This window comes from Amphiura filiformis, chromosome 19 (genome assembly GCF_039555335.1).
Source record: "Amphiura filiformis chromosome 19, Afil_fr2py, whole genome shotgun sequence".
NCBI lineage: Eukaryota > Metazoa > Echinodermata > Ophiuroidea > Amphilepidida > Amphiuridae > Amphiura > Amphiura filiformis.
In genome coordinates, this window is record NC_092646.1 from 45077396 (window position 1) to 45092577 (window position 15182).

At 37.4% G+C, this 15182-nt stretch overlaps 1 protein-coding gene across 2 annotated transcripts in view; it reads right to left on the reverse strand.

Moving 5' to 3' along the window:
* Window positions 1-9779: 9779 nt before the first annotated feature.
* Window positions 9780-15182, reverse strand: part of LOC140141356 (neprilysin-1-like) — an 81433-nt gene continuing 76030 nt past the window's right edge. For both annotated transcript variants that reach the window (XM_072163191.1, XM_072163190.1), the window contains exon 21: window positions 9780-14526. In XM_072163191.1, the coding sequence (XP_072019292.1) occupies window positions 14427-14526 (100 nt within the window). In that variant the 3' untranslated portion in view covers window positions 9780-14426. The remainder of the gene's footprint in view (window positions 14527-15182) is intronic.

Genomic DNA, 15182 nt, shown 5'->3' on the forward strand with positions numbered 1-15182 from the left:
TCAGTGCGGTAGTCAACAAATTGAGATTGGGTACCAGGATGCAAATCGAGACCTTCTCTGATTGTGGTGACCTTATCATTGAAGAAAGTGGCAAACTGGTTGCACAAACTCACAGTGGAGTCTGAGGAAGGGAGGATACGCGTATTTTGGTTGAGAAGGGTTTTTACATTCTGAAACATACCCTTGACATCGCTATTGGCAAATTTGTTTTGATAGAATTTAGTTTTCTCAGAATCAATAAGATTATTAACAGCATTCTTTTGATCAAGATAAGCTCGCTTATCCTCATCAGATCCGGTCTTGCGCCATTTACGTTCTAACTTTCTACGCACTTGCCTTTCTTCTTTGATAGTACTATTATACCATGGAAAGCGGGTTCTTACCGTGCGCATTTTAACAACCTCAGGGGCATGGTGATCAAGAATATCCCGGACCTTGCTATCAAATAAGATAACCAAGTTGTCAATAGGATCATTAAGTTCAGTAAAGTATTCCAGTTCAGTAATAAAATCACTTCTAAATTGCTCGTTATCAATGAGTTTATAATTCCTTACTCTACTGGGTTTCTTGGTTTGAGGTGGCCTTTTCCGATTCAGGTAACAATGAACCATGCTATGGTCCGGCAGGAAAATGCCTTGAGAAAGACAATTGAATACCTGAGTGGAAGAAGGGCCCAACTCCATCAAAACTGTTTTTGAGATATTAAGAAAAAACGTAATATTTGGAAAAGTTTTATAGGCAGAGTGTTTTCATCTTCAGAGGACCTTTAATACATGAACATACAATATTACATACAATCAAAATTATATATGATGTTTCCATGGCAACGGTACAGGTCTTAATACGACCTGGAGTTGGGCCCTTCTTCCACTAATATACTGCAAGTGCCAGTTCCGTAAGCAGATGTGTTAAAATAGCTACAGAAATTTGGTAATTATCCATTGATTGCACATGTAGAAGCATGTAATATGTTAGCAAGAAAGTTTATTGTAGTGAAAAGCAGATTTCATGGAAGAACAAAATTCCTCTTTAACTCCAATATTTGTGGAAGAAGGGCCCAACTCCATGGAGTTGGGCCTTTCTTCCATGAAAACTCATGATTAAGTGTACTTGAAAGACTATTTAGAGAGTGGATTTTGGCTCATCTTTCAAACACAAGGAAGAACAGTCTGCTGGCAATAAAATGCTGGGTCTAACTCATTTTTGTAAAAAAATGGAGTTGGGCCCTTCTTCCACTCAGGTATTCAATTGTGAACAAGATTATCTTCAGGTCTTGAAATAATCAAATCTAAAATGTTACCAGACCTGTGAGTGGGTTGGTTAACGTGTTGGTGAAACCCAGAGACCTCAAGGCACGTCAAAAATCGTCTGACATCAGATTTCCATGGTTTGTTAACATGCACATTGAAATCTCCGAGTAACACAACCTTATTTGGGAACAAGGCTATCTCACCCATGAAATCCTCAAACTCATTAAGAAAGGTAGATGTTAATAATCCATTCTTTTTGGAATGAGGGGGTCTGTAGATAACAATAATATTGAATGCCATAAGCCGGGTCAATTACAGAAGCAGATTCAAAGGTGGTGACACTATGTTGAAGCTGAACAGTGTGCAGTTTTAAAGAACTTTTAGAGATTATTGCAATGCCACCATGATCACTTGTACCTCTGGGTACATTAACAAACGAATACCCTGGAGGGCTACATTCACCAATTACAACATTATCATTCTGATTTAACCACGTTTCTGTTATAAACATTATCGCCAATAAGGCAGTCAGATACAGTTGTAGTTTTATGTCTGACTGACGTGGGGTTCCATAAACGAATATTAAGACAGTCTCTTGTATTGATGGATGTTGTTGCTCTGGAATCAATATGTGCTAATGTAGGCCTTGATTTGAGTTTTTTGCCACCTCTATTTCCACGGTGACGCCATCGTTTTCTCTTGTTAGTCTTTCGGGGTGGTGTAGATTCATGATGATGAGTTAAACATGGCTGCTTTAAGAGATTAAGTGAGTCCAGTTTTTGACAGGTTTCAGTTGTTAGCGGGCAGTTGGTATAATTGGTAGTAGACAATCCACATAAGAAGAAAGCTGACTCGCCCTGTATTTAGATAGTATACCTACTCACCTACCAGACAGCACCATACATGTATGCACTACTTGCTACATGCGATCCTTGATTATTCAGCCTCATACACAGACCACCTTGTCCAAACCTATCCAGATCCTTTTGGATGACGCGATGATGTCCTTCCAGGCTGTCAAGGTGATCAGATCTCTTCTTTATGTGGGTGTCGTGGGTAAGATAATGGGCTTGGGATGCGGCTCTCATCTATTCTTAGAAGATTACCAAACCAATGTAAACGACCCTTTCTGATTGGTAGTGATTTTCTGTTGTTTTGGCGATAGGTGTATGTTGTGACCATAATTATTATATGATGCGGAGATTTTCCTTTGCCATCCCATGTCAAACAAAAACATCTAATCTGGACTCATCCCTGTCCGTCAGAGTAGAGCATTCAGAGACATATACGCCGTAGAAGTGACGTCATAATCGGATTAACTACAATAGCAATGGATGAATGAATGCAATTTTTGAATGTACCGCGCTGAACTACAGACAGGTTGCACTCATCCCCTCTGTATGCCTGCAATCATAGATTGAATACAATACTGCTCTTTTCAATGATACTAATCTGACAGGAGCGAGTGATTAGCATTTCTTTGACATCTATAATGGTTCAATGCATCGGTACCGCGTGAACGTTGTAGTGCGGAGCGATATACGCTGGCGAAGTTACGTACTTAATCGGATTAACTACCATAGCAATAGGTACAAACAATTTTGAATATACCGCGCTGCACTACAAGCAGGTTGCACTCATCACCTGTCTTCAATCATATAATAGATTGAATACAATATCGCTCTTTTCAAAGAGACTAATCTTACAGGTGCAAGTGATTAGCATTTCTTTGACATCTATGATTCAATGCAGAGGTACCGCATGAACGTTGTAGTGCAGCGCGGTATAATCAAAAATTGTTTGTATCTATTGCTATGGTAGTTAATCCGATTATTACGTAACTTCGCCAGCGTATAGTCATAATTGTATTCATCCATTGCTATGGTAGTTAATCCGATTAAAATACAACCAGCAGAAGTAATCTATATTTCTATTGATGCAAGCAAAATCATCCATCCATCCATGGGTATATTCACGTGTTGATTTCGAAAAGGTTGGCATAAAAATGATGCAATCAAAATCGAAATTCTGACAAAACTATGGTATAGAGGAATCCAAATACACGCATTCCTACACCTGACTAGCAGCCTTTAGTTGGGTCCCCGACCGCTACAATGCATCCAAAATGTGTAATGATTCGGCCTTGGCGGAAATTTTAAACTGCATTCCATCACCCGTTTTACACCTTCCGCGAAAACACAGGTAGACAAAAGAAGTTTACAACACAATACAGTTCCAACCAAAGAGGTTTTAAATAGAAATAGAGTCGCAATAGATTATATAATCTTTTGTTCGTTTGATGCCGATTAGAAGTTGCGACAGGCTATTCATAAAAGTGGTACCATTGTTTCGAATAAAGGGTTCCGCCATTAAATTGGTCACTGACCCGGCATCATATTAACGCTCTACACAACAGGCGAGTATCAATAAGTGACCACACTACAGTCATGTGTAAGGGCAGTCATGTGTAAAGTGGTACCATTGTACTCAATGTATCCCAAATGTGTGCTTGTGTGGGTCTGAAGACTATAAGGAGGCTTTAGCTGTCGATGCAATCATCTTTACCACCCACCTGACGATAGGTGTTTCATTTAAATAAATTGAATGCTCTTGGTGATCGATTACACAGAATGTATGAAGGCTGCCATGTCCAGTCCATATATCTATATTCCACTATAATGGTAATCGCTATACGTATAGGGCCTACATGTAAGTATAAGTATAGGCCTATAAAGGTTGTTTTTAAGAAATTTCCATTTAATTTTATTTTAAGAAGGAGATTGGTATAGAAATAGTGGCGTACCCAAAGAGGGGAGGGGGTTGGGGAGGGACAGATTCACCTCTGTGAGAAGTCTTGGGAGGGGGGAGGGAGGAAGAGGGGAGGAGTGGATATGGAGAATGAGAATGAGGGCTGGAGGAAGGGAGAAATAGAAATAGAAATATAAGGAAAATTATGGGAATGAGAGAGGGAGGGTGAGGGGGACAATGAGAGCGAGGGAGTGATAAAATGTAGGCCTAGGAAAGAATAAGTACAGAGAAGGGAAAAGAAAGGAATACATTTAATAATAATTATTAGGCCTATATAATAACTAAACACATAACAGCACTGGGCAGCCATTCGACGATGTCAATGCCTTTATTCGTTACGTAATTAAAACGCCCAGTCACATGTATTTCACACCTACCAAACACAACTCACCCAATTTCGAAAACTGGACGTTGAATGTACACTCTCATGAATATTGATTGGCAACATTTTCCAATATGTCAGCGCTCTAATCGGAAACAATAGAACAATAGACCCTGCAGAGCGTTGGTTCCAACAGTTGTGCAAATAAAAGCCGCCTTACACCTAGAGAAGGTCGAGGAGGGTTAATAGAATAATACAATAGAGATAATTCCGCATGTAATCCCGTCGCATCTATTCATAGATGTACAAATGGATGAACAAAAGGACGATGTATGAATAGATGCGACAGGATTACCTCTATTGTATATTATTATTCTATTAACCCTCTTCGTCTTTGCATCTTCTCTAGGTGTTAGGCGGCTTTATTTGCACAATCGGGTGCTCAAAACCCCAGGTTGGTGCTAGCGGGAAACCAAAGATGGCCGACCAAATCCTGACCATGACTTGGCTCGTTGGATTCGTCTATAATAGCTCTATGTCTTTCCTTTACGAATTATATTACTTTTAAAAGCCAAAAAGTTGTTGAAATATTTCTTTTTATGCAAATCCAAAATAAATGAAGATGTTAACCTCACATTTTAGTGACGTTTCACCACTACACTAGTGGTTTCATCAGACTGATAACTCATCACATCTGACTGCTTCCTTTTATAGGCAACATGAACCGCTATAGAGGGCGTGATGAGTTGGTCAAAGATATTGTTGAGTGAGTACGCCCCTCATCCTTGTTTACAGTGTCTTTTCCTTTTCGGCGTATCCAGATGGCTTCTGGATAAGGCCGTCATTGAAAACTCATCAGTTTTGACCTATTTGTATATTGCCCACGACCGTTTTCCTTCTTTTCTGTATTTTTTATCCCACTTTTTGTTCTTCTGTTTTTCTTTTTTCCTTCTGCTTTTTCACCGCCCATTTTCATCTTCCTTTTCTCCGTCCGTTTCTTCTTTCTTTTTCTCCGCCCCATTTCTTCTTTCTCTTTTTTCTCTGCCCCGTGTCTTCTTTCCTTTTCTCTGCCCCGTTTCTTCTTCTTTCTCTCGGTCCCCTTTTCCTTTTCCGCACTGTTTTCTGTTTCTCTTTTCGCCCCCTTTTTATTTTTCCTCCCATTTTTTTTTTTTTATCGCCCTCTGCGTTTGCCGCCCTAGGCGACCGCCTTACCTGGCCTAATGGTCGGAACGGCCCTGAACGATGGGGATTTTTACCATTTAGACGACGGCGAAACTGTTGAATCTTCAATTAATTTGGTTAATTCCAGTCGTTAAGCCTCCGTTTTTCCAAAATGAGATACATTTAATTTAAGTGGAAAAGGAATCGACATGCAATCACAATGATCTACCGTTTGGTCAAAACATATCCCAGGTACCGACCAGTCCAACAGTATAGAATTGTTTCTTTCAACATTGAAGATGACCGTGCCATTGTCTTACAAGCTCACTAACCTCTTTCCATGGTGATTAAAGTGAAAGACAGTAACTAATTTGCTATATCGTTTGTCTATTTAACAATGGCTGGTAACGGACCAAAATATATCTTTTACATAATGTACCTAGTAGCTCCTAGTACAAACGCATTATCTATCAGGTTGACTTCGTAACTAAAATGTGCTTTGTTGTCATGGTGGTAATCATGGTAGTGCTTTTGTTCTCAGATCATTCTCAACTCACTATAAATCATTTAATGAGTAAAGCTATTATGCATGTCTGTAATGCTGCTCCTTATTGTTTTGAGAATGATGCTCCAATGTTGTTTACTAAATCAGCGTACATTGCAACATACTGCTACAACATTTCGATAGAGATACGAATTTGTTTGCAGAGTGTTGGCTGTTCGAGATATGTTTTATCAAATCATTGGGATAGTCCCCTTTCCTGGGAACCTTTTGTTCACTAAAGATAATACCAATGCATTATCCTTGATCGAGTACCACTGATATACGTATAATTAGCTGAATATATTCATGATGCAGTCATGTCTAAAGTAGAATTCACCGCGACCTTTCCAGGACTTAAACCCCATTAAAAGCTATTAAACCAAGATAACACTCATTGAAAACAGCTCAACTGATTAAATCAGATCTTCTCTGGTTGTGCAGTGTGCACCTGTGTCTGTTTTATATGTGCGGTATCGCAATGAGCTGGTATTTATAGCTTCAGTTGGGTAACCGATTATAAAGGAAACGCAAGGAAACAATGGTATGTGGACCTTTGTTCACGAAATGAGACAATGGCCTGCTTTTTGTTAACCAGCATTCTTGAAAATGAGCAACATAATGATTGTTGACTTAACACGGTTTGGAAATAATTTCTTCATATTTTTTGGTGTTATCTGTCGTTTACATATCCTTCCTAAAACACCAAAGTACGAATATTTCCAAACATCTAAATTAGCTACAAATTTAGGACATGTTACAAAACTATATTTTCTAGAATTTTAGAAGAGTACTTTTAATATTGGCCGGTTATTTTCACACAGCGACGTTAACTAGGCAATGTACTATTACCTATAACATACACTAAAACACCAAAGTACGCATATTTCCAAACATCTAAATTAGCTACAAATTTAGGACATGTTACAAAACTATATTTTCTAGAATTTTAGAAGAGTACTTTTAATATCAGCCGGTTATTTTTCACACAGCGACGTTAACTAGGCAAATCCCCATACTTATAACGTACGCTATTAGTAGAGGTCACGCGTCAATGGTAAGAGCACTGTGTATTGTGTATAGGAAAACGGACAGTAACTGCAGTATGTACTGTATTTCATTTTAACACACTGTAAAAAGCTGTTGTGATAGCAAATACTTCCTCCAGATCTTTGTGACAACATTTTATGTGTGTGTTTTGTTATAAGGATCTTTGATTAAATATTTTATTTGAATAGTTCGTTGGTTGGATGGGGTGGACTTACTTGAAATAAAGACATTAATATTATTTCAAATAAATAACGTTCTGATGTATTTTCTAATCCAATAATCCAAGAGAGGGTCGAACTACATACTGCCCTCCTAGCTGCACTGAATTAATCTCGTAGAGGTTGTGCATAATGACGTATCATACCGTAAAAATGGCGGACCTCTCAAACAAAAGCATGATTGCAATCTACCGCGACAGTTCGTCTCACGCACATGCACTACGATCAAATAGGTTGATGCCCTTGATGACAACATTTGATTGAATGGACTGCACTGCGACATGATTACGGTGAAGGACACCGGTTCAAATCCCTTGTTTGGAGCCAATCGATAAAAGCATGCAGGGCCTCTATTATCTTTCTACAGAGGGGCAGCCAAGGTATACACATATCTTCAGTACATCTACCCTATCCTTTACCTTGGGAGATAACTTTCTATTTTATTTATTTTCAAATGGGTACGGTCTGTAATCTGTGGTCATTTATGTGGATCCATATTATATTGGCCGTTCCCATTCTGACAGCAATTTGAATTCTTAATGTGTGCAGTTTCCCATTGGATCACCACATACAGCCAAGGTCAACGGTCTGACTTTCCATCCTTGGCGAGATTCTGCACATGGGACTGATCTACTATGAAATGCGACGACAACAATCGAACCCAAGACTTAGAAATATAATATACCGTCCAATCAACCAGTACTCGAGACTTATTGGTCAACATGGTCAAAGCTTCGGCATAGGGAGCCGAAGGTAGCCACTCGGAATCCGGCCGAATGCACATGTTGCATTTGGGTTTTATTTTCGTCAGCCAATCTGGGGAAAATGGTACAGCACTGAATGAAACAATCTTCCGATTTAAAGCCATAATGTGTGATTTGCTTCACAGCGACGCCCTCAATTTTACTCGGATTTCTACTTTTTGCATAATTATAATGCCTAGTGGTGTACTAAAAAACCACGTAAAAGACTAAGCCTGAAGTGCTTCAATAACAGTAAAATTTAACTTTTTATATTAAAACCGGGTCGACCCGGTTTATTCAGAGTTCATCGATCGACTGCTTGCTAACATCTCCCGTGGATGTCAGCTTATGTGTACACACGTCGAGCGCGATGCTCCGTGTAGTATTACATGTTATGATCGGCGAACATAGTACACGCATTGTAGGTGCTTTAATGAAATCGCAATTTTCTTCGTTATATCTCATTTGTTTGGCTCGAAATTAAAAGGTGATAATGTGATCAGTGAAAACAAACATTTAAATAGGAATCTATTATTTATGCAAATCACACATTATTGCTTTAAATCTCTTACTGAATGAGCCTTTTTATCTCGCAAATTAACCAAAGTTAATTGTTTTTCTTCCAAATTCCGCAATTTGCAAAAACATACACTACTAAAAATAGCATTTTACCAAAATGAATCGTTTCATTCAGATTCATTTCAGCATGCACATTAAACTGATCAGGGGGAAAGTACATGTATAAGAAAAGGTCAGGCTTTCTCCGCGGTGATCATTTGAAGTTAATATGCAAGTGGCTCGTCGTAACTTCGGTCAACATGTTCAAAGTGGCCTTAATTTGTAGAGCGTCGAAACTCGTAATAGGTAAATAAATGACATCCGTTGATCAATCTTATGGCCCTTGGACGGGCGCTTGTATAAGAATGTATTCAAACGGTACAAGGTATAACAAGGTCATCACCATAATCACCATCACCGACATCACCAGATGACCAAAACGTTATCTAAGCAATATCTATGGGACATGATAGGAATCAATCTAAATAGATTGAGAACAAGATTGAATTTTTGATTGAAAAAAAAAGTTTGAAAATTTCAAATCACACGACTGAAAATACATAAACGATTTATCCCTAATTCGGGACGGCGAGATTGCAATTCAATAGTTTTGATTGAATATTCAATCGGGCAATTTAAGAGAGTAACAACAAAACACCATCGGCAAATCTACCAATTCCCATTGACATAAATGGCCCAGCCGAAGACCAACCAACTAAAACCTCGACTATTAGTTTTATGCAGATACCATAGAAGAAACACATAAAATAAACGTGTTGAATAACAGTATGGTTGAAGATTTAATGTACACTTTATTTGCAATATCTTAAGAAAAATGCTATCATTAATTTACACAAATAGGCCAGATAACAATTTAGAATTATTATATTTAGAATATAATTATATTTGAACAGGTGAATCTGTGATCAAGCCAGTATCACATGCCAATAAACATGGGTGCTGGTTGTTCTGTCCTCTAGAGTCCATTATCACATGTTAACAATGACTCTTTATTTAGCACCACATGTATCTGATGACATACTGTACAAAACCCATTTTACTGGCATGTTTTACCATTTGTGCATCGACTCAAGAGTTGGAAGTTGCGAATACCAACTCGAGCTGGGTATCAGTATTAGACTGTGTTCGACTTGTTCTCCGAGCTTGTTGTTTTTGCCTGAACGCAAAGGATAAATCTAACAATTGTCATTGATATTTAGTCATTTGGTAGTCTTATTTGAGTATTTGATAACACTGGATGAAATTGAAAGCAGAACGGGGCTGCAAAAATGCACATTTTGATTTCAAATTAGGAAACTGCTCCTATTACTATTTTATGTATTGCTTCACCTCAAATTCGGTAGTGACGTTGGTGCGTTATTTTGCTGGTCGCAGAATCAAATCGCAAGCGTAATGTTAATCTCGCAGAGCGTAATCGCACGCGTACAAGGGCGATATGTTGGCACGCTTGCAGCGCAACCGATAAAAAGCATTGACGTTACTACCGAACTTCAGTGAACCAAAGAATATGGTCATTAGTGGCGGCGAAAGCATTAAAATTTCAATTTCAGACTATTTTAGCGCGCAAAATCTCGTGTTTTTCATGCTAAAAAGGAAGATACACGGGGCAATTATTGCTTAGTTTTTCTTCTACTAAGGAGTTTTAGAGTTTTCGTCCCCCATGTAAAAATTTAGGGGGACATGTCCCCCACTTCCCCGCCTATGAGGGTTACGATATAAGGCATTTAAAAGCTTTTAACAGTTTCCCTCCCGCCATCTATGAATCTACTGTCAGAACTCGACTGCGTATATAGCTTATCAATAGAGGGCGTTATTAGTTACCAATTTAAGCCCTGAATTTAAGAATACTTTATTCTGTAATGATATCATGTTCAAATTTATAGAGATATTATCGAGGTGTACTTTTATTGTGTATCGTTTTCTTTCGACACATCAATTATTCGAATAATGACGAATGAATATCATAATAATAACACTGCATGAACGTGATAACCCATAAAACTACCAAATTGTTTGTTGACATTTAGAAACATTACACAAAATTATGCTTAGAAACCGGGATACATTTTGGATTGTTGTCAATTGTGCAGCTAGCGAGTAAATATTTACATAAAATACATGAGATGTACAATAAAATAAGATTACACAAAATAACACATTTACTGTCATTTCCTTTGGCTTAACGCAGTTTATATACATGAGCACATTTGCTATTTTTACAATGCTTTTGATAAAGACTTGGCATAATACAGCAATATCATTTATAACTATGTAATAGATACCTATATAATGTTCTAATGAATTAAAAAGGCACCAATTCTGTGTTTTAACGAATTATAACATATGCCTACCCTACATCAGTGAAAAAACACATTTAGAATGACGAAAAAATAGTAACATGAAAAAAATATAACAAACAAACAAAATACTTGAATATATGATGAAGGGATAGTTTTATGTAAGTGGACGCGGTGTGGATGTAAAGTCGAAAAAAGTAAAATAAGTAGATATGTAAAATAAGTAGATAGGGTTTCTCGACGGGAATTCTTTATTATAAGTTATAGTATTTCTCTGAGTACGCCGTCGGTTATCATAGTCCCTGTGTGAACGGCCGTGATTGCATGTGTCTCTGACTTCATCCGGACTAGTTTTGTTTGTTTGTTTGTTGTACCCTATAGCCCAATGAACAAAGAAACATCTGCAGAAAATAACATTTAAGATTTCTTCTTATTTTGAATCAGAATAAAATACAATTACTATAGTCAACGATAAACTATTTTTAAGGTCTAAGGTATAGATGAGTTGACTTCTGACATCATTGCCTGGCAGTATGCGCACGCATCATCACAACTTTGTTTTGCCTGGCAGTATGCGCGCGCATCATATTTTGTTCAGGGCCCGTGGTTTCAAAACTCCCGCCACATCACAATAATGCTATTGAACAGTGTAGTTGTTATATGCAGTTCGTTCGAGCATATCGATATACCAGTCCCTAGCCTTTGTTGATAAACATTGAGGTCAACTCACCTATATTAATACTTTTTGATGGGAAAACTAGAATAGCTAAGCCACAGCAAGAGCTCGCGCGAGTATGAATTTCAATATTACTTAACAGACTCTCAAATATTTTACTACAGGAATGAAGATAACAACATATACTCTAATTTTTAGTCTATTTTGCTCCATTATACATTTAATAAACATATATACTATACTTCTAACACTTACAATTCTTTGGCGTAAACATGTTGCCGATATAAAAGTACAAAGAAGGTACAAAACCGACAGAGATACATGAATTGGATGGTAAAAATTGGACAAAATTGTTCAAATAAAGCAGAATCTTTGTGCGAGACCACCTAAACGGGTTCATTGTTTAGGAAAATAAAACAAAATAGACACTGTGATCCAACTAGTTTCGTACAGTGCAAATGACACCGTCAATATATATGTCTAGACGCCCTCTATAGTTCTTGGTGTCATAAAATAAAGTTCGCGATAAGAAGCAGCTCACAACGTATTCGTCTGTAAACAGAAATCGCGATAAATTCCAATATATTTTAATTTAATTTACTTCCTTTCTCAAACGCCAAACACAAGATCCACAGCTTTTTAAAGATTAAAAAAGACTCTCAACATTAACATCGCCACACACGTGTTGCGGACCACATTTAGGAACCAGCTCGTTTGGGTATCGCCCGTTTAGATATCACATATTGTGAATGGATAACTTACGCTGTATTCCGTTGAGCACAATTTTTTATGTGGTACCCGAACGGTGCCATAGGCTAAATGGTGTGTAACACACGCACGCACATAGATTATATACATTTGAGTGAATACGTATTAAAGCCATATTGTAACATTTCCACACAAAATAGATTTGTATCTCTTTTCCACAAAATGTTAGTCTCACTGTCAGATATATCTCCTTTTTGACCCGAACAGATTAGGCAAACCAAAATAAATCGCCATTTAATACCAACGCATGACGCTGTTGATCATGACTGACTTCGGTCCTTTTAATGTGTTATGACCCTCCCACACACCGTGTACGAGCAGTGTTATGGACATGGTGTAGGCGTTCGACTAATATTTCGATCGTAATAATTAAACGACGTAATCCGTCGTTTTAATCAAAATCTTAGATTTTGTCAGAATAGCAACTAAATTCTTGGTTTTTTTTATCAGGGTATGATATTTTTACTTAGTTGCATTACAATCGCGTAAAAACTGTAACTTTGAAAATCATTGCTAAAATTAAGGTGTCCTCGGTCCTCCTCAGCAAATGTTACAATATGACTTTCTTCTAAACATTCTTTCTTCTTCCTAATACCTCTGGAATTACTCACATCCTAAGAATATTAGCATACACTGTACAGTTGTTGATTTTAGCTATTGAATAAGAAGGAAAAGGGAATCATATTTTTGTCACGATTTTATGTTTTGTAGAAAAATCAAAGATATATATGATTATCAATATAAGTAGTGGTAAGGGATAACGGTCAAAGAATTGGGCTTGAGGAAGAGCATCAAAAAGGTGTAAAAGTAGAACAAGGTATGCGAATACTGTACTCGGGATTTGGCCTAAAATATCAATGTAGACAATGCTGTTTATTCTGTAGGTTGTAGGAGTATATGTGACTGTATTCTAAACGGGGTATATTAGGCTGAACATATGTGACCGTACACGACGAATGAGCCGTAAATTCCTCCCCCGGTCAATTTTTTTTAATTTCGTGTTTAGAAAATATACATCATAAGCTTTAAATGGTATATCATTGGACTTCAAACGATATCCAGAAGCGGGGTTATGGTTTGTTGAACTTTGCTCCTTCAACAAAATGGTAGTTTTTTCGTTTCTACATGTGTCTCTTTTTACGACCTTCATGCACATTTTACACTGTAACTCAGAATACAATTTAGGACATTTACGGCTCATTCGTGTTGTACGGTCACATTATGTTTCATGTGGCACACCATTAAGCATGTGATGGAGCTGACGACTTTACACCGTTCCACGAAGGGAATCATGTGTATATCTTTTATTTTAGCTATGGAATAAACAACATCGTCAATACGGGATGCTATATTTCAAATGGAACCAGCAACCCATGTTTGATATCGCGTCATACTACGTGTATTTGGTGTCATGTGTCATGTAATGCCTTGTTCTACAATGTGAGTTTGCTACAAAGAGAATGAATGCTGATTCCGTAAAATGTCTTTGTATTTTGTTTGTATGTGTGTATAATGGGTGTAGTTGTGTGAATTTCGTAGGTATGTGATACAATGTACAATTACAATGTTCAATAGTAAAAGTCCAAATATTTATTAAATACTTTATACATGTTATACAAGCTTACTTTTAGTAATAAACAGTAAAAGATTTCACGACTAAGAACCCTGAACAGATATTAATGCATTGCCCATTACTGCTAAAACAATAATATTTGATCGTAGCGATCAAACGCTTGTTTCCTGTCACATTTAAGCCTCTGGTTCAATACAATAGAGAGGTTGTAATTTGCCAGAACAGCTTATGCCTTACGCCATTAATTCACTTTGAAAGCTAGTCACAGCAGAGTGATTTGCAAATCAATTGAACGTAAGTTGTAAGGCGTAAGCCATTATGGCAAATCGAAATCTGTAACATTTAACCTCGTGTTGGTAACGGACGTCATCTACATCACCAAATCCAGCAATCGCGTGGAAGATCCATGGCAACTGAGCGTGTCGTCTGAGTTGAGCATCTCACCACAGTTCGCACTTCTTTGTTGGGTTCATTGCCGAATTCTTCTTACATTTAAATGTCTCTGCAAATACCTTGGAGTTTGAAACAGTACCAATGACCCTGAAATGATACATGGAAAGAAGTAGAAATACTTATCCCTTTGCGACACATTGAGAATCTCACCAGCAATTCTAAAAAGTTCTTATTAAGTGACTTTGTTCTACCACAAGTCGGCAATGAAACTTTATGATTAATAACATCTCTCTTCCCAGCTTGCTACTAGAACTATACATGATAACATTAGCATTGAAATTTTAACTTCTGGACTCTGAATGGTGAAATTCTGAAATTCTGACATTAATTGTGAATGGGGTTAATGGGTGGCTACAAATCTAAAGTCTAGTAACTCAGCTGTTATAAATACGCCTATAGATTCAGAACTAATAATTGTTTTCACAATATTTCAATATAGCGAGAAGGATGATTTATTTATACGCATTTTGATTCCCCATTCGTCAAAATATGTCGTTCAATATTAACAACACAGTAGTGCTTTTACAGAAAATTACCCGAATTTAAAAGTTGCAGTTTACAGCGATCAATGGTTATAATGCCAGCACTGTAAACACGTAAAGCCCGCCATTATCTTCGCGCTTACTTCAAATCAATACAAATAATTGCGACTTTTAAATTGGTGTATTTTCTTTCAAAACACTGCTGTATTGTCAATATTGAACAAAACTGGACAAATGGGGTATCAAAATGCGCGCAAATAA